Genomic DNA, 20,991 nt, shown 5'->3' on the forward strand with positions numbered 1-20,991 from the left:
CTACACCCAAATAATTCATATAATGCAATAATGAAAAGAGGCATTCTGGCCAAGAGGAAGAAGAAAAATGTCAGTAATAGATGAACAGAGCAATTAAAGCAAAACAAATATCCTGACTGACACTGACAGATAAGTCATAAGTAACTTTGTAACAAGTGCTTGGTACAGTGAAAGTACAGTATTCCACCGACAAAGAAAATCAGCAGGCGCAACTGGTTTCCCACTGTTTTCCAACATTATCTAGCATCTTTGCAATTATGTGTCCTTATTAGCAGGTTAATACATGTGGGCAGCCAAAGATCATCTTTGAATACACAACAGAGTATTTAGCCCAAGACATGATACATCCTAGCCTGCATGGAAAGCCAGCTATTGGTTGAAGGCTAGTCTTTTATTTTGTCAAAATGTCACATTTCCTCTTGGTCATTTCATGTTTACATACAATGGCTGATAAGTCTCATCTACAGAATTAGAGGTCAGAACAAAAACATTTGAACTTCATAGTATTATTACCCCCCAATAAATTTGTTGTTGCTAGAGGTTTTAGATCACCAATATGTTTTATATTGACTTATTAACTTCAACAGAAACATATGTAGCAAAACAGTTAATTTGTTATATTGGCATTTAGCTTTCAGAAAAACTATAGCTCAGTGTGCATTTTGTTTTCTGTGAAAGTATATGCATCTAGTCAATTAAGTACTTCAAAGTCACTTCAAGTGAGTTTATGCACCCAATTATTGAAATAATAGTATGCAGTATGGGATGACTGTCTGAGCTGTTACATAGTGCTTCACACTTGAAAATGAAAGGATAACATTTAACCTCTCAAGTAAAGCAAATTATATATGCCTTGAAAAACCAGGTCCCCCTGTTCTGATCATTTCCCATAGCCAATATTGATTTAAACATATTGTATTACATCAGGATTTCTACCACTGCAGTAGTTTTATCCTCCTGGAAAATCATGCATTTTAAAGATTTCCATTCGTATAACAGTGTATGCCTACCTGTTTAAACATTTGCAAGGAATTACATAAAAAGAAAATGTGACATGAACAAGGATCCCCACAATTTGTGAAAAGTAGGATTTATTTATGAAATACGTAAGAATTAGTGTACGTGCGCGCACGATAAAGGTACTCATCCAGCTGCAAATGTAAAAAGCATAATAAAATAACTACTAGACTGAAAGAACAGAAAATGCTTCCGTTTAATACGACCAAGCTCCTCTATGCCGAATGCTGAGGATTACTGTCGAGCTCTTGCGCTTAGTGTTTTCCTCGTTGCATTCCCTTGCTCTGCCCTCCCCGTTTACGTTTTCAGCCCCGCCTCCAGAAGGCTGCCCTCTCCGGAGCCGGAGGAGCATTTCTCACGAGTCACTGGTCGTTTCCCAAAGAACAGACCTAGGAAACCGATTGAGCCGACGGAGCTGTTTTCGTTTTGCTGCCGCTGCCACCCGCTGCAAACGCCGGTGTTACCGCCGCAGACATGGCCTCTGATGGCATGGATGAACGATCCCCTCTTTTGTCAGCACCAAACTCCGGGAATGTCACACCCACGGCACCACCGTACCTGCAGGACAGCAGTCCAAGAGGTAGGCTATATGTAAGACAGATCGAGCGTGCTGATTCATTTTGGGCGTATCTTCTTGTGCAATGTTTTGTGTAGTGGTGCGGGTGCGTTAATAAAACGGACAAGGGCATCTGCAGCGGATCACTGGACCAGTGTAAATAAAAAAGGTGGAGCCTTGGATAGTAAAGGCAGTAACGTAGGCCTTAGGTCTTGCACAGTACTGAACAATTTTACCAATGCAGCAATTTCGTTTTCACCACAGTCTCTGTTTTTTTTCCTAATGCATTTGAATATCTGCGCAAATGAAGGCTATTGCTTATCTACTATAAATAGTATGCCATATTTGACCAATAGATGGATGTCAAATTTCTTGAGGCTACTGTGTTGTGATACCCCACCCAATACATTTTATAAGCTAGGTTGTCTCATTATGGGTTGGAACAAATACTTAATTACTAAAGTACATGGTAAATTATGGCCTACTAATATAAAACAATGTTTTTATATAAATATGGCAAATATATGCTTTTGGAAATGTTAAACATTTAGATACATCAACTACTATATGATGGAGGTTTTAACTCCATAGTTAGCTATCTTAACATTTAATGTGATATTTTATAAATGTTTCATTAATACTTTAATGGATGCTGATTGTGTGTAATGTCTTAGAGGCAAAAACAGTACATTCATTCTGAAAGAACTGTATACATTCGTATTTATCTGAATTCACTTTATAATGGAAAGGCCTGGACTTCCCCTTGATCTTTATTGGTGACTATAATCTCTGTGCCTATCTCTCTAAGAAAGCAATCACTTTTCTGAAAGGGAAGAGCCTTGTTTTTGTCCTCAGAAGTCTGATAAACTGCAGTCATTTTCTCTCTTCTATCTAGAAATGCTGATACTTTCAGATGTGAAAATGTTTGTCATTGTTGGTTGTTCGGTATCGATCTAATCATGGTCAGACAAGAATGGGTCTATGTGGTATGTTTATGTCATCACTGCCTTTAGACTATCTATAGGAGTAGTGTATTCTACTTTGTCTTAATCATTGAATAACGCAGTTTTCCGATCACTATGTTGCTAAGAATACACCGACCAAAAGTGAGTGTTGCAGACAGAAATTAGCATGTGACCCCAGCAGTGGAGCACTGAGCACATTGTCAAAGATCATGGTGTGAACTGCCAGATAGCCTAAAAACGAGCCCTATAGCATAGACAACAATAGTTAAAATCTGGGCTTTGTCACTAATCAGCTATGACAAAGGGTCAGTGGTGGCCAGACATTTCCCCACTTTGATAAGCTGGCCTTATATTGACATGGATGCCTTAGGTCACTGCTGATGATTAATTCATTAATTATCATCATCTACTGTAGCACCTAGTACTGTTGCACCTTCAAATTATTAGTGTATTATTTATTAAGTCCAATAACATGGCCAGTGATTGGTTATGGTATTTGTTTTGTGCCAATCGTTGGTTGTGTTATGAGTGTTGTGTGCGCTAAAAGGTACACAAATATGCTAACGGTCTTAGTCAGGCCCCATGTGGCTTGTACGTGTTCTAGAAATTGCATGCGCTTCTGGTGCAGTGCTCTCTAAGTGGCTGTGGGTGGCATAGTGGTCATAACCGAGCGTAGCGCAACCGGCAATTCCAAAAACAGGTTAAAAGAAGGAGCCTCCTTCTGCAATGGAACTAAAATGGATGTGGATAAACCTCTTCATGTGAACATGAATTTCCTGCTGTCAAATGATGGAATCATGGCTACCGCATGGGACAGGGAACTTGGAGATCCTCCAAGAGTCTTCAGCATAAGCAGCATGCCTTTGGCAGCCCTTTCAACAGATCCTACACATAAAATGGCCAAATTGCATATCAACATACAGTACAAGTAAAAAGCAATACCTCCTACTATAGCATCAGGCCAAGTTACTGTGATGTACACCATGCAGAAAATACCATTTTGTAATGCAGTGTCTTCTTATCAAGATGTACCCCCAAAATATGATTATATAGTTTTTATTAGGGGGGGGCTGCTGGGTAGCTTGGATCAAATCCGGCTCATGCCAGCAGCGACTGTGACTGGCAACCCTGTTGAGGCGGCACATAATTGGCTGTTCGTCACCAAATGGATATAATGTTTGGGAAGGATTCAGTCAGCAAGGATAGTCGTGTTCATTGCTGAAGCGTCCACTGTTGACTGTCCAGGTGCCAGTGGCTTGCTCTCTGCACCTGTGTATGACTGGGTCTCCTCCACCCCAACTCTGCACCTGTGTATGACTGGGTCTCCTCCACCCCAACTCTGCACCTGTGTATGACTGGGTCTCCTCCACCCCAACTCTGCACCTGTGTATGACTGGGTCTCCTCCACCCCAACTCTGCACCTGTGTATGACTGGGTCTCCTCCACCCCAACTCTGCACCTGTGTATGACTGGGTCTCCTCCACCCCAACTCTGCACCTGTGTATGACTGGGTCTCCTCCACCCCAACTCTGCACCTGTGTATGACTGGGTCTCCTCCACCCCAACTCTGCACCTGTGTATGACTGGGTCTCCTCCACCCCAACTCTGCACCTGTGTATGACTGGGTCTCCTCCACCCCAACTCTGCACCTGTGTATGACTGGGTCTCCTCCACCCCAACTCTGCACCTGTGTATGACTGGGTCTCCTCCACCCCAACTCTGCACCTGTGTATGACTGGGTCTCCTCTACCCCAACTCTGCACCTGTGTGGCTTGTGGCTGCTTTGTGAAAAGAAGCAGCTGACTAGCACTGTATGTCTCCCAAGCTGGCAGATGGCCATTTTTAAAGGTATATAGCTTCTATTAGCATCTTATTTGAACTTGGGAAAATGGCTTTGATCTTTTAGGTTTAAAAAATGTAACTCTCAAATGCTGGGTTGCTGGGAATGCACTGTACCAATTCCATACCTCACATGAGCATGCTCACCCAATGTTGAGCTTAATTCCTATGGACAACCTCTCTGGCCCTGGCACAGACCATTGGCTGTTGAGCTCAAGGTCAGCCACATGACCAGCAGGGTTTGAGCTAAACAACCCATCCTCATAGGAAACAAATGCAGGACTATTGTGTGAAGAGTGAAGATGATTTTCCATTGTGGCAACAAGCAGAAACGTTTTATAGTTTTAAGAGTTGATAGTACAGAATTTTTCATGCAGTTTGCTTTTCAGCAAAACATACGATTTGAAACTATTTTTGCAGGCAGCAGATTTATTGACAAACAAAGGCCTTTAGGCATTGTGCCAAGAACAAGAAAATTCAGTAATGATTCAGAATTTAAAAAAATATTTTTACAGCTAGAATATAGGTGTTGTGCAGGACATCCATCCATCATTCACTGTTATATTTGTATCATAAATTACATACTGTAAGGGACTTCTTTCTGTCGGTTTGTTTTGCTACCATTAAAAGAAATGTTGAGCCTTGGATTATTATTGGTTCTTGTCCTTTTGGAATATCTGATTACAAGCCTTAGATTCTCTGTATGTGAAGGGGATTAGCTGTGACCAGTAACTACGGCAAAAATCTGCTGAGTTGGGCTGCAGTCTTCTGTGAACTGGGAGTACAATTCTGGGATGTGTGGCTATTGCACTGTGGAAAGCTCCATGAAACCTAAAACCACCCTGGCAGGCCCGAGGAAGAGGGCCACGGGAGGCCTAAGAATAAACTGGCCCACCGCCCTTAATTTGTCAAGGGTTTGTTTCTGAGGAACCTCCAGTGGGTCACTGTAACTCAGCTGAAATCAGGAAATGTCCAATAAACATTCGCAAAAGATTTGCTGAGTTGCTTGGATCACGTCTAACCCAGACACAAACCCAAACAACCACTATTGTGCATTTTGACCTGTTGAATTTACTGACATCTTAGACCTTACCAAGGCCGGATTAGCACCTTACAAAGAGTGGTGACGATAGAGAAATGTATTTCTCTAACTAACCAATCATGAGTATATGCAGTTCAAGATCAGCTCTAGTTTACTTATAGCAAATAAAGGTTTGCTTTCAGAGAAGGAATACTAGCCTACAGTAACGCTGTACTTATCCCCACTGAGTTGCCTTAGTTCCTATTTTGATCCTTTCAAGATGGATGAAATGAAACAATCTAATTAGTAAAGGTAATGACAGATGTGGGCAGGATGGATGCAAGTAGGGCTCTTCAGCTTCTCATTTGTGGCTGGAGCAGTGAGTAGTGAAAACAGACGGATGCCACGGTTTTGGGGAAATGGTTTCTGTAATGATCTCTGTTTGTTCAGAGCTGACGCTCTTTGCCCTCTCAAGCAAATCCAGTCTTTCCGTTGTCTAAGTAAGCCACACTCTTAATGGGTCTCAGCGGGGTCCTGTGACTGTATTACTGAGTTCTTACCTTCAGTGTTACATTCAAAACAGCAGAGGATAATAGAACCGATTTGGAGAACATACAATTATGAGGATGACTAGAAAGTGTCTGTATGAAAGAGGTTTTGCCTCTGTTAGTGTTTGTGTTTCTTTCTTGTTTTGTTTTAGTAATTGTGTGCAATTTTTCATTCTTGTGTGCTTAATTATGTGGTGTCTTGTATTGTTTGTCTCTAACTAATACTTTCATGTTTTACTTGTAACTATCAAGGCAATGTGAATTTCCAGATGGTAACGAAAACAGTAATCAGGTTATGTTTTACTGTAGGAAAATAAGTCCTTAATTTATTTGCCAGTTCAGTGGTCATACATACGAGATGCAGAGGCACCAATTTATGTTTCTCATTGTTTTGCTCATCCAAGCGTACTCATTGTATATGGCTGTTAAACTGGAATGTGAGAAATGAGCAGGGCAGTGCTACAAACTTACAGAAGGCTATGTGCTATGTGTTCTGAGCAATAATGTCTGTTCTGTCTGATTCGCTTCCCATTTTCCAAAATTCTCTGCTTAGTAAGCTGGTTAAATAGAAATCGTGTTAATTTCTTTCCCTAAAACGCTATGAAGGGAAAGTCAATTTGTTAGGCAATTAATTGGCCTGAAATATGAGTGTATGTTTAAGCCACTGTTTAAAGCAATATGGCTTCCCAAATCAAATAATTTTACCACTGACAGTAGCTGTAAACACCAAACAACTGTAAGATTTGATGGAATTTTTGAAGAATATACTGTAATATGTAGTATTAGTGTTATGCATTCTAGTTTCACTGTTAAAATAGATTTTAACCTTTTTTTAATTAGTTACTTTATGATTGGCACCCTTTAGCATAGCAGTTCTTGCCTCTACAGAAGTACAGTGTCTGGCTTATGAAATATATAAAATAATTATTATAAAAATAATAATTGCATGAGTCTTTTCCTAATTTCAGTGAGGTATTGCAAAATATTTGTACATTGTCCTTGGCATTATTTTTGCAGAAGGAAACCCTACCGGTTGTCATGAGTTGTAAAAATAAACAGAACCAGGATGTTTCAAGAACTTTGCAAGCACGTGAATTGCGTCACAATTTGGCAAAGTCGCATGATTGAGAGGTTCAGTGTCTTGAATTCAGGCTCACGATAGTACTAGACTGTTGCAAGAAAAATGCTGTCTGTATTTTAACACTGCCGTTAGTGTTGCTGCTTCTACAGCCAAAATGTCTTGCCTTTCAGTTCTCCCTGCTTCTAATTTGGAAACAATCAGCTCTCTGTGTGACAGACTTCTCTGTGTTGCAGAGACACTTTCTCAACCCAAACAATAAGCTGGTGATTTGAATGCTTAAACCTGCAGAAAAAATATTATTGAGGACTTACAGTCAGAGTTTTAGGATTCCAAAGGGCTATACCCTAGCAAGAGGCACAGTCAATGTTCTGTACAGACTGCAGCTTTCGCAATGACAAAGAGCAAGACTTTCCTCCATAGCCCAGCTCCCAATGTTATCTTCTTAAACACTGACACTCTCCACGGGGAAATGGAGTAAGCCACAAGGACATCATTGTTTTGACTTGAGAACCCTGAGCATTGGCCGGTGAAATTAGACTCCTGTATCCATTTACTGCAACAGCTGTGATGGCTAACTGGAGTCAGGGAAGAAGAACATATTCCCGTCCATAGGACTGCACAGGTGCAGGGCCTCACACTTGAAAATCGTCCCAGAAAGAATTGTGTGCCAGTATACTGTTGCATTGAGTTTAACTCAGGGAAATACCAGCATTTTGACAGCAATTATCTTCAGCGCCCGAGTTAACTAATTTGCCCTTGAAGTGTTATCTTGCTGGTTGTTTATTTCTATCATTAAATTGACACAATTGACAATAGCCGCTCCCAAATTTGAAGCCATGAAGATGCGTCCACATGGTTGTATTTGGCAGAAAGTCATTAATATAGCTTATATCCACAATAAAATACATCTAAGGCCAGTTTCACAGACACAGATTAAGCCTAGTCCTAGACTAAATTCATTTTTGAATGGAGATTCTCCTGACAGAATTCAAGTTGGACCTGGACTAAGCTTAATCTATGTCTGTGAATTTATTAACTATACTGTGCTATCATTTACTAGAGGAACCATATTCCTTTACAACAAGAAATTAGTATTTAACCCTTGGAAAAAAACATTTTCCTTCACATACCCCATTTGTTATGCAAAAATGTTTTTCTGAGAAATTGAAATCTTTACATTACATCTCAGCTGAAAGTAGAGGTTACAGGGAATCATTGTGAATCATCATCAATTGTGAATCGTTATATCCCAGAATGCACCTTATTGTACATTCTGATAAGCAATTAAGACAGCAAAGAATGAAACAAAATCAAGCATTAATAATTAGTGTCAATATTTTATAATGACCTGTCCTCTCTGTCCGTGCTTACCCAGCAAGTCAGTGTCTCACTTGGTAGGTTGAGCACATATCCCAGAAGACCCCTAATGGCCGAACAGCGGTATCATGTGAAGCCGTCTCCTGGTGTAGGTCTGTTTTTGCAAATGGCCTCTCCTCTTTCAGTCGCCTCTGCGCAATGGTCAGGAAACCAGAGCACTCCAGTATTTCGATGCTAGATCAGGAGAGTCTGATACCAGATTGGTATGGTGGGTATGAAGTAAATGTAAATGTTACCCTATACAGCCTGAGGTATACCGCCCTTCCTATTAGATGTATTCTAAGTAGACGCTCTCTGTTCTCTTTGTGATATCACATTTTTATATTCCCGAAACTGACACTGATGTTCTTCTCTTTGATAGGAGCGTCTACTAAGTTATTGTAGTGTTACGTATTATCTAACAACAAGGACAACAATGGAAATACATTTTGTTTTGTGCTTTTTTTGTGTGCTATCCTTGATGTTGTTTTAATTGTGCAGGCACATCAGGGATGCAACCATGTATTTGTCAATTTGAAAGTGAATTGTCAAATGAACTAAACTAAACTAAATATAAACCTTCTTTCCCATTATCCTGGTTTTCGGTTCCCAGTAATTTCTGGGCCCAGATCAGTTTTAATCTAGATAGGGCAATTTACAGTTCACATGTATCCATTTACATGGCAAATATTTACATTATCAATTCATGGTACTTTGCACATGATTACAGTAGCAGTGACTTATAAGTCACAGTTATAATTTGCTGGTGCTTAATTTCTCATAGATAGTGTGTATTGCAATAGCATTGATAGTGGGCAGCAGTGTCATTTTGTAGTGTGACATGCTGTGGCACAATGGGATGTAAGCCTGTTCTCTTCCTTCCTGGGAAGCCACTGACAGTGTACATGTATTTCGACAGATTACCGCTCCATCTGTCACTACTCGGTTGAAACGGTGTACCTGCCATGGTCGCTCACCCATTGTGACCTATGTTACTACAGTTTTGTACCTAAGCTCCTCAGGCTGGCTCCAATACTCACATGCAAGATGATCAAGATCCAGAACTGAAAAAGTGCAAGTCAGATTGCATTAAGTGAGCCAAAGCACTCATATTGAATGAGTTATATATTGTTGGATGTTTTAATGGACTACAAATGCAGTGGTGCATGATGGGGTATGTAGTGTTGGTTACAAAGTCTGTGCATGTGATGTTGCTCAGAAGCTACATTAGTAATGCCGTGCTAGTACTGTCATCAGCATAAAAATATTTCTTAAGCAACTTGCTGGCTTACATTTACACATAATTCTTATGAAAAGGAAGGATGTGACTGCTTTGGGGGTAGAAGGCAATAGGTCATGTGCTTTGCAAGTGATGCAGTTGCAGTTTGTGTGGAGAGAAATTATAGCATGATTGGACAGTTGTACTTGCATAAAAGCATATTATGAGAGGAGAAGAGGCCTAATCATCCCTTTCTAAAACTACAATATCTGTGTTACCACAGTATGCTTTGAATGAGTGTCGCTTTAAAGGCCCACACACATCTGCATTCTCTTCCTGGTTTTAGTATCTAAAACACCCATAAAACCTTCACAAAGAGCAGTGATGTAGGTAAATCCCTAACTCTGCCCCCAGATTCCAATTCCCTCTCCCCCTCCTGTGGTCAGGTTTCTGTGTTTACATTAAGCAACTTCATCCATGTCAGGTGGGAAGTCGTTTTACAGACGGCTCAGGAAAATAGCAGTTAGACTCTAAAATATGCATACTTCTACCATAATTGCAATTGTTTTACTTGGATCAGTATGGAACACAAATGAACCGCTCCAGGATGATATAAAAAGCTATCAACGTAAATTAATATCAGTCTTTATTACAGGAAATCTCATTTGCTTACCGTCCAGTACTGTGCCCTGTTTGTGCTTGGTACTGCACATTTTCATTTTAAAGGTACAGTAGGTTTTTGTGTTGCATGACCATTGTAAATCCCTTTAAATCATTGATAAAGGCTCACTGACATGTTGACTCACCCTCTGCCTGTGCTAGTCGTTAATAGTCCTTAAATTTGGGTTCCAACATGTACACTTGACGGACTGACAATGTACCAAAATTAGTACTAATTGCCACAGCCAATGGCATTTCAACATCATCACGTTCACAGTGTTGTTGTTTGAGGGTGTTTGTTGCTGCAATTCCTCTCTCGACTGTTTAAGTCCGAAATGATGTATTGTTCCTTTAATCGTCAAAAGTACGGGTCGCTCAGTTGCTGTGAATTGTTTTCCTGCCCACAGCTGAGCTACCTCCTCCGTACACGGCCATCGCCAGCCCGGACGCCGGGGGAGTGCCGGTGATAAACTGCAGGGTGTGCCAGTCTCTGATCCACCTGGACGGCAAGCTGCACCAGCATGTGGTGAAGTGCACTGTCTGCAATGAGGCCACGGTAAGACCACGGCCCCTGCTTCATCTCCCCATACCCTCAGAGCAGGTCCTTTCACTTCATTTTAGAATATTTTTTTTTCTTATCATGAGTCACTCGACAGGTTGTCTTTCAGAGGGGAAAGTCACTTCCTTTCATTTCATTTTAGTATCTTTTATTTTATTAACACAAGTCACTCCACAGGTGTCTTTCCAGTGGGGAAATGCAAGTTTTTAGTTAGCTTTGTAAATAAGAATAGTGACCTATGTGCAGATGTTCTGAGGTCACTCTTAACTGTCAAGTTATTCACTGCTATGCAGGCTCCTGTAAGGCGCTCCATTCTGTCTCAGTTCATTATCTGCTATTTTTATCAGTTCTTACTGTCATACTGAAGGGCTACATATCTCCCCATCAAACCTCTCCCTGTCACTGACCTCAGAGTGCTGTCTGAAGGCTGTTCATATTCTAGTCTATTCCGTCCAGCTGGAGCCGTTCGTTTTACAGGAAGCTGTCTGTGGTGCACTTAGCTTGGTGGCATAATTCAGCTGTCAGGCACACCCCAGTCTTGTGTCTCAATAACCGTTTTAAATACACAAAAAGGATTTTTGTGTTCACGCTGACGAGGGATGGGGAAAAATACATCAAAATGTATCTGATCTGAATGTATCACAATAAACTATAAAATACAGCAACCAAAAATGTTTAAAAATGAAATACAGTATTTTGTATTTTGAAAATACAATAAAATACATTTCCTGGTCAGCATTAGACTGGTGGTTCTATATACAGTGCCTGCCAAAAGTATGGTAACAGTAAAAATAACAATTTGTTATTTTTGCTCTATACTTACACCATTTTTATTTCAGATCCATAGGCAATCAGCTTTCATGGTAGTTACATGGTAGTATATATAAGAGCTGTGAAGAAAAACCCCAAAACAGCACTCAGTGATATCACCAGCAGTCTGCAGAGTGTAGGGGTGGAAATATCATAAGCCACCATACGCAAGAAACAAAAGGTCGGATTAGAATTGCAAATGGTGATGTCAATGAGCCGTAGATTGAGCTGTGGATTTAAGGGCGATGCTATTTAAGGGCTAGGGCTATGCTACCGAATTATTGTCTAAACTCTTTTTAAATGTCCAGTGTTAACAATACAATAATTTATTAGTTTTGCAATAACATCAATGTTTTATAATGACCTGTCCACCATCACTTTTGCACTTTACCCAACTCCTAGCTGAGCATTTTCTTACGAGAGACTGGGGAAATGACTGAGTGTGTTCAATTTGCAGCCAAAAGTATGCTGCCTAGGAGCAATTTAAGCCTGATGGAAAATGTCACTAATATACAGATGTTGTTTCTGGATTGGTGCACTGGTTGATACTCAGTCAAAATAGCATGACCCAGGCTGCAAATGAACACACTAGCCTTCTTTCCACTATAGGCCGAAAGCCCAGGAACTCACGCCTGGAACCAAATAGTGTAATGGCTATAGCCAGGCTGTGCACATGGAAATGAGGCAGAACAGTTTCACATCTCAAAGCCAAAACAATAAAAACAGATCTGATAGGTGGGGCATTTTACTTTGCTTCTTCTTACCCTGTGGAAGATTCTAAAAGTCAAGAAGAGGCTATGGATGTGGCCACCGCCTTGAGCATGACAAGGCAGCTTATTGCAAATTAAATATTAAAAAGCCTCATAATTAATTTATTGTGTCATGTGTACATTGCTAGGCTGCTACAGCTAGTATCAACAAATAGGTGTCACTGTAAGTGACCATTGCAGTGTTATGCCTACCAAACAGCAACTGAACAGAACAGAAATTGAACTTAAAATGAAACCTCGCCAAGAAAAACGGTGAGAGACTAGTAGTTATCCTGGTTGTAGCTCTTTAATGTTAGCTTGTAGGCTAAGCCAGTTTGGCATCTTTTCTTTGAGGTAATGGATAACATTAGCAAACTTGTTAAATATGTTTTCTAACTTAGTGTTGGATAGCAGAATAACTTGATACAAGAGTATCAAAGCAAACCAAGCAAATTTAGGGACATGTTGTGGCACCTGAAAAACAATGCCACAGAACAACTGGGCTAAAAAGAAACTCTCCTAAAACATCTGTCCTCATTGTAATATAAGCTAATGTTACCTAGCTAGCCAGTTAGGTATCCTCTCTCTAAGGTAAAATAGAGTATAGCTAAATTATTAAAAATGTTTGCTAACATTGCTTGTTGGTGTTTTATGTTTTGCAACAAAGCTAGCTAGTTTGCTGATTAGTTAGTGATTGCTAGATTTTGTAAACAGTTAAAAAAAGCTAAGTTCCTGGATGAGCCCGGTTTAAGCCTCGCCCAGCACAGTGGAAAGAGCCCAGGAACCCTAGAATGTATCAGAAAATCACCACTTGCATTGACCATAGCCATCAGTTAGCCATGTGCGATTTGTGCAGTACTTCAAATCATTGGCCTGCTTCTCACTTCCATCCAACAGCTAATTTTGTCATGGTCCTTATGTCAAAAGCAGTACTTTCCTTAGCTCACTCCCTTGCCTAATTTTGATATAGTTTTTTTATCAATTAATAATGTTACTTGTTGACAGACTTTTAAGTTTTCTGAGGTCTGGATCTCTGAGGTTCTGCTGTGGAGAGAAAGCAGTGTGGTCCTTGTTCACTAAGTAAATAGAATTCATTTCTCACTACTGTACAACACCAGCCCTGCCAATATATGATTATGAAGGGGTGTTCTGTCAAAGATCCCCTTAGAAGATTTTGATTTTTATTCTGCCAAGCACTGAAGTGCCCACAATGCTAATCCTGAGTCAGGACACGCAGTGGTATTTCAAACCAGCCCACTATCTATTTATGTTCAGACAAGATACACTTGTATTAAGAAGGAAAAATAAATCCTCTAGCTGACAAAACTGCCTCCTTGTTAAGCTCCTCTCAGTCTTAATGGTGTACTGTTCCTTTCTCTCCCAGCCTATCAAAAACCCCCCAGCTGGTAAGAAGTATGTGAGGTGTCCATGCAACTGCCTTTTAATCTGCAAAGATACATCTCGGAGGATAGGATGCCCAAGGCCCAATTGGTAAGTGTAAAATAGTGGAGTGATGGCAGCTTTGCTTTCAAATGTCAAGACTGTGTATGTTCAACTCAGAAAGACAAGGCAGTTGTGAGGGGCTCATAAAACATGGCTACTTGAGCATGTTAAGGCATGTACAGCACTCAGTATAGGGGAGTTTGTACTCCCCTAGATAAATGCAAAGATGCAGTACTTTTGTTTAGAAAAAAATAATGACCCATTTCTTTTGTTACAAACTCTGTTGTAAGCTTTTTCGTTTGCATTTGTGCATCTTTGTAACATGTTTGATTATCTTTGAGTTACTTTCGGGTTTTCCCTAGACTGGCCATTTCCGCTTCCCTGACCAGCGCAAAGCCATTTATGTGCTGCTCCTATGGGGCTGCCAGCCACAATCAGCACTGGCATAGGCCAAATTTCGATCCGAGACTGTAGTGCTAAGTCATGCACCTTACGCAATACTTCTACCGAGTGAGATACCCAGCACCCCAAATCTGCCACCCATGGTGACATCATCATGCCTTCATGTCCCCTCCCACAGCAGACGCATCATCAACCTGAGCCCAGTGATGGTCATTCCTGAGGAACAGCCCACTCAGCCAGCCCTGCCCGTCCAACCCGAGGGTATGCGTGTGGTGTGTGGGCACTGCGGCAACACATTCCTCGTATGTATCCATCACATCGCCCATCTCCAGGCACACCACATGAAATATGTACTGTAGGCTTGCTGAATCCTTGTTTGTTTGCTTTTGTGTCCATGTAAACGGGTGTAATCTTAACTTTGCTGCATTTAGGCCTGTGTCATGCCGAATAGGTTTATTAGAGGTAGACTAATAACTTTCATATTTACTGTCTGCCCGTTATGCCTAGGGCATCGATAACACCTTGCCACCCCATCCTGTTTCTGGCCTTCTTTTTTTTCTTTTTTCTTTTTTTTATCCGATTCTTTTCCCTTTTTCTCCCAATTTGGTAGCCAATTGGACCCCGTCTGATTCAATTAGAGCTAGTATTAGATACACCGCCCACACCCCGTCCCTCGGCGGCTGGCAGGAGAGCGACACCCCTTCTTCAAGCCGTCTCATCTCACAAGTCGTGACCGTGATTCCGAGGGGCTCGAGGTGCTTGTTTTTGTGCGGCGATCTACTAACCCTGCCACGTCCCTCCCTCTGGAGCAGCGAGCCAATTAGGACCGAGAATCGAACCCCGGTCCCCGGTGTGCAACTGCAGCACTGGCCTTCATTGTGATGGAGTCTCAGCGTTATTGAAGGTCCACAAGCTCACCTTCTCGCCCTGACCCAAGCTCTTTTCTAACGGCAGTCTAACGCTACCTCAGAACCTGAAATGAACTTAAATTACTTTATTTACTTTAATTACTTGAGTTACTTTCAAATCATTATACTGCCTTTCATATAGGCCTTTCCCACTGGATTACAGGAGAGTAGTGAGAGAGATATAAATAATGCCGAAATTCTTATTTTCCTTGTTTAACACTGACGGAAAGCCCCTCCATCACCTCTGCCCTCCAAAACAAGATCTTCTTCCTCCCAGGCACTTAGTAGGGAGTCTGTGGCGCAGTGGCCTTTAGAATAGTCCTTTAGAACAGACTCTTCAGTGCACCCATCAAGAGCAAGCATGTGTTGTTACTGTATTTCAGACTGTGTGATGTGAGTGAAGAAAAGTAAAATGCCCGTCTGTTTGTGTTCACAGTGGATGGAGCTCCGGTTTAACACACTGGCCAAGTGTCCACACTGCAAAAAAATGTAAGTTTGTGTTACTGCTCAAAGCTAAGAGATGCGCATTTAAATCAAACTTGCTTCCCTGATGTTTTGTCGGATACCCAGCCATGACGCATAGATTTTGTGTCATCATCAGATTTTTAAACCTTCACGTGAGACCCTTAGAGATTTGAGTGACCCAAAGTCTCCCGCAGTTGCGTTAGCGTCCTTAGGCCATAGTGGTTAGCATCACCATGTGACAGGCATTATGTCCAGAGCCCAGCTAAAGTTTTAAGTTGATAATCCTGGAACTAGAGAATAAACAAACACTTGGGTTGGCAGTGTGGTCAGAGCAGTGAGGAGAACTCGTAAGAAAGCTACAGTGACGCAAGTACTGGGACCTTCCCCAGATATGTGGACAGCCAGGGCACAGCCAGGGTAACAGACACTCCTACGCTGCAGGAGACGGGGTATAAATCAGTCTGATGTAACAGAGACTCTGCATATGCAGCAAAGCTATGGGATTTGAACTGTTACAGGATTCGCTTTTGCTTTGAATGCTGTTCAGAACCAAACCTGGTCTGTGGTTGGAGTTTTTAATGCTTTTAATGAGCTTCTAATGGTTTTTTTTTAGAAGCTGTTGGTTCAGTTTTTTTATTCGTCTAACCCATTTTCTTCTGCTTCATGGACTATAACAGTGATTTTCTGAATGTTAATGCGGGTTTATCTTCTGACTGTTGCTCAGGCTCAGCTTTAAGTGAAAAGGAAAAGTATGCTGTCCGGGTAGATTGAGGGAAAAGGTCCAGTAACTGCCAGGGGTGAGATTAGGTTGCCTTAAGCCATCTGATTTGTTACAAGCCCAAAAGTACGTTTTCCAATCCGGTCACATGAGAAACGCATGGGCCCTAATGAGACGCCACTGGCAGCCGGGCTGGTCATGTGATCCAGTAGGCACTGTAAGACAGTTATGTGTTTGATGCTATCAAATCGTCTCCATTGCCTGACTAATTGTCAAATGAACTATGGCTTTTTAATAAGGGGTCTTCCACAAAGCCATTGTCATCTCTCTGCATGAAATCAAAGCATGGTTGAAAGCTGGTCTGTCTTTGAACTCTTGTCTTGTGGTATTTGCAGGGCATAGGATTTGTTTGGGGAAAACATCTGCTTTTTTAAAAAAACATTTTTTTTTTGTAGACTACAGTTGTCAGGGTTTATGCTACGGTTTACCCCACAGGAAAACGTAACATATTTCCTCTGTCATTACTTGTACTACTGTGTAAGGATAAATAACAAGTGATTAAAAGTACATTACATTACGTACACTGGCTGAAAAATCTGCTGACAAACCTGGCATTGCTGCAATTGGGATATTGAGTTGATGAGATTTAATTATTACCAAAAGATTAAGGAATGTAGGTAAAAGCATTTTGACACCATTGAAAACCACCTGATTAGCAAATACAGTTTTCTGTATTGCTTATGATCAGTATGATCGTGAACAAAAATAATAAAACATACATTTTTTACCCATGTTTCTTCCCCATTTTGTGGTATGTTCTCCTCTGAGGAGTACACAGTTAGTTGTCACTTCTTTTCCCTGGAAAATATACACTATATGTCCCACTAAAGCTGTCAGGCTAGTCAGTAATGGTACAGCTTAGATTTCATCTAAACTGCAGGATGTACTCTATCACTGTAATAACCACTGGACACCATTGAAGCCAGGCCAACTAACCTTTTTAAATGTTCATTCTTCATAAAAAAATGTAAAAAAAGATTATATTGAAATCCAGGTCAATATCTGAATACCCGTTTTAGTAGTAATACTCTACTGTAACTTCCAAATTGTTTCTGCAGTGTGTATATCATTTATATGAGTAGTTTATTACAGAGTGGATTTTCTGGACCTCAGTGTGTGCCATGCTTGGCTGAGTCATAGTCGCAGTCAGGCGTGAAGCACAGAAAACAAAATGGATTAAATAAAATCAATGTCTAATTGGATGTAAATACTGGCTTGTTACCAAGTGCTGGCCTGTTATCTCCATTCTGTATTTCGACAACTTCCAGACCAGTAGCCCTTTCAAACATTCAAGGTTTTAAGTCATGGATTAGTTTTCTTTGCCACCCTGGAATGAATACTTTTTTGCTTTTGAGATGTTATTTAAAGTATTTGGTTCTCATTAATATTTACGTGTTCATTTTTGGAATAGAGAAACATAAACTCATTAAAAAACTATTTCTATGATGCACATTTCTGCACCGCAGTGTAAACACCCTCAGGCATCATGCATTATGAAATCTTTAGATAATGACCTACACGCCAGTCATGTTGATTGGTTTGTTATGATGTCAGATTAGTGATTAAATAGACATGTATAATTATTAATAATGATAATGTGCTGTGAATTGTAAATCTGCTTTAAGGAAATCTTTTTACATTTAATTTATGCAGGAAAAGGGACTGTATTGCTAGATATGTACCTCTAGAGGTTAACACAGGGGCGTCTTTTGCACATCCATGGCCACTATGTGCTTGATTGTACAGAATATTCCACATGAGAACTGTCTTTGTTGTTGTTTTTGTTGTAACTTTATGTATCATTATTCCAGTACGGTGGATTTAGTTTTTATTTGAAATTGTACAGCACATTACTTGACTGTAGTCATTTTAAATAAATAAACGTGACTTGGCTTGACTTGAATGAGACTGGACTGCGTAGACAGGGGCTGTTTCCCAGCCGATGGCCGTGCGTATGTTGAGTTGTGCTGGACGTGGCCTGACCTTGCTCTGCCCTTTTCCCCAGATCCTCTGTGGGCAGTGCTCTCCCGCGGAGGCGCTGCTGTGCCTACATCACCGTGGGAATGATCTGCATTTTCATTGGGGTCGGGCTGACTGTGAGTACATGCCCCCGGATCCCTGCAAACCACACATCACTCCCACATGCTGAACGATCGTCTTTATTTATGTTTTTTGACAACCTGTGTGACAAAATGTGTACTGAAATAATGTCTTCTTGGTTTTGGGCTTATAATTGTTGTTGTTCTTTTTGTTGTTGTTCTTGCTAGTAGCAGTAGTATTGGTGGAAGAAATAGCCATGGCTGCCTCATTTTCTTTTTTGCTTTTAAAGATATTTTTGTCTGCTTTGTGTTTGTTAGACCAGCAGACATGATACAGTACAAGTATCTCATTGTTACAGCAACTACAAATTACTTCAAAGGCACCATTTTGATGTGCTATGGTTCTGTTGCTTCTCTACAGGTAGGGACCCAGGACTTCGCTAGACGCTACCATGCCACGTATGTGTCCTGGGCCTTCGCGTACATCCTGGGCCTGATATGTCTAGTGCGGGCTTGCTACTGGGGGGCCATTAAAGTGAGTTATCCAGAGAACAGCTTTGCATAGACCTGTACCCGTTGAACCAAGAGCCTTTTTACTCTATTTCATTTGGACGCAGCCAGTTCACAGCCAGCTGTCCCTTGTCCTCAAGAACCCAGATCTAGTCCAGGTAATGGAGTTTACCCCCAAATCCTGCAATCGGCCACCTATGTATTGTAAATGATGAATTTTCTTCTTCTTTTTTTCAATGTCCGATTGGACTTATGAGGAAAAGTTACACATAAATATTTTAATGAAGTTGCTCAGTCTTAATAAATGTGATGTATTTGGATTGATTTTGGGCTATTCAGGACCAATTCTGGCCTCCACTGGTTGGGCAATGTTCATGTTTAAAGGGGCGGTTCACCCAAAAAATGAATAGAAGTATGCTTCCACTTATCTAGTTCAGTACTATCTATCTATCCAGATAGTTTTGCTGAGATGTGACAAACCTTTTTACATTTCATGACTTTTTTAGATACAGTTCACCCTGATATAATGGACCTCTACGTACCTTTTGGTTTCTGGTAATGAATCCGCTGAAAATGTACATTCTAAAAACTCAACAGCAACAGTTGGAACTCACCTGTGTCTGAATTATTCTGCCGAAGTACACCAGTACTCCGGGGCAAAGTGTCAATTGTTTTTATCAGTGTTTCGCCGACTGTTTGCTGTGCTTGGCTTGGATGAAAGTGTATATGTTAACCAGCTGTGAACTTCAGTTAGCAAAATTGTGCCAAGACAATATTGGAAATCCTTTACCTCACAATGTCGGACAATGAAGAAGACGCAGACACTTTGCCCAAGAATACTGGTGTGCTTAGACGTGCGTAAACACAGCCGAGTTCCCACAGTGAAATAAATAGTTCTCAGTTAGAATGTGCGTTTTTGAGCTCTGTTAATGTACCTGTGGCATTATATTTGGAAAGAGACATTACTGTTGAGATTTTCTAGTGTAAACCTTCGCCAGATTTATTGCACTGGTCAGTTGAGAGCTATCATATCATAGCAAACTGCGTCTAAGAAGGTTGTCGAATCTAGAAAATGACACATCTCAGATAGTATTCTGGGTAAGTGGAAAAATAATTAAATTTTGGGTGAATAGCCCATGAAGTACTGAACCTGTTACCAACTAGACCAAATGATGTTTTAAGAAATACTGCCCATTGCACTAAGTTACACTTTTATGCAATTATTCTGTTGTGTTGCTGCTAGATTATCCAGCTATTGAAAGCTGAGATGTCATATTTCATGTATCAGAACCGGCCTGTATACAACGTGTATTTATGTTTTTATTTTAATATACTGAACAAATTTACATTTGAAATAAATCTTTGTTAAATCCATCTGTGCCAGTGTCAACAAAGTTGCCGTGTCAATATGTGTTGGGAACGGCCATTTCAAAAAAAGTTGGTTGTTCTAGTATTTTAAAGTTATGCTTGCATTCAGTTTCAGCAATAAACCTTTTGTTCGTCCCTTTCCTTATGTACTGTATATTTTCTCTTAAATGGCCTTCTTATTAGCCGATTGAAAGTGAAATGAACAGGCCCATGCATGCTTTTCATTTTCACAGCAGTGTTCTAGCTTGTCGCCCTCATCAGGTCATTGCGTTCGGATTCACGCTCTGTGGCTCGTGTGTAAATCCTTGCTGCTTACAGCCTGTTGCCTGGATTGGCTAACTTTGATAGCATTACCATAGCTTGAGTGTTGTGTTGAGTGGGCACAGTTAATCTTCTTCTGAATGTGAGGACACAGAAACTCTTTGTACAGAATGAATTCAGCAAACCGAAGCAGTAGGTTGAGTTCGAATACGGCTTGGATCTTTTTAAGGATAATTTATCAATAAAACTTTAAAACATTTATTGCATCTTGTGTGTTTTTTCATTGTTGCTATTCAGTAAAAAATGTCAATTGTATACTGTATTATTTGAACATGGCATAGCTTTTTATAGCTTGACATAAATATGTTTTCTCTCCATGCAATGCGGAAACTGGGTTTCATTTTATCTCAGTGCTATAAAATGAGCCTTTCAACTGA

At 40.6% G+C, this 20,991-nt stretch overlaps 1 protein-coding gene across 1 annotated transcript; it reads left to right on the forward strand.

Annotated features, from left to right (window-relative positions):
- The first annotated feature begins 1,346 nt into the window (after positions 1–1,346).
- pip4p2 (phosphatidylinositol-4,5-bisphosphate 4-phosphatase 2) lies at positions 1,347–20,813 on the forward strand. The gene is made up of 7 exons (XM_061255054.1): positions 1,347–1,597; positions 10,670–10,818; positions 13,765–13,871; positions 14,404–14,527; positions 15,570–15,622; positions 18,382–18,472; positions 18,837–20,813. Exons 1-7 carry the CDS (start codon positions 1,492–1,494, stop codon positions 18,978–18,980), a joined length of 774 nt encoding a protein of 257 aa, XP_061111038.1. The 5' UTR covers positions 1,347–1,491; the 3' UTR covers positions 18,981–20,813.
- Positions 20,814–20,991: the final 178 nt, after the last annotated feature.

The sequence above is a fragment of the Conger conger genome, chromosome 9 (assembly GCF_963514075.1).
Source record: "Conger conger chromosome 9, fConCon1.1, whole genome shotgun sequence".
Classification (NCBI taxonomy): domain Eukaryota; kingdom Metazoa; phylum Chordata; class Actinopteri; order Anguilliformes; family Congridae; genus Conger; species Conger conger.

Bases quoted from the DNA above. Each gene is read 5' to 3' on its own strand.
- pip4p2 (XM_061255054.1), top strand. From the start codon at position 1,492: ATGGCCTCTGATGGCATGGATGAACGATCCCCTCTTTTGTCAGCACCA. The intron at 13,872-14,403 runs GTAAGTGTAAAA...CCCCTCCCACAG, and splicing joins GGATGCCCAAGGCCCAATTG to CAGACGCATCATCAACCTGA. The intron at 14,528-15,569 runs GTATGTATCCAT...TTGTGTTCACAG, and splicing joins ACTGCGGCAACACATTCCTC to TGGATGGAGCTCCGGTTTAA.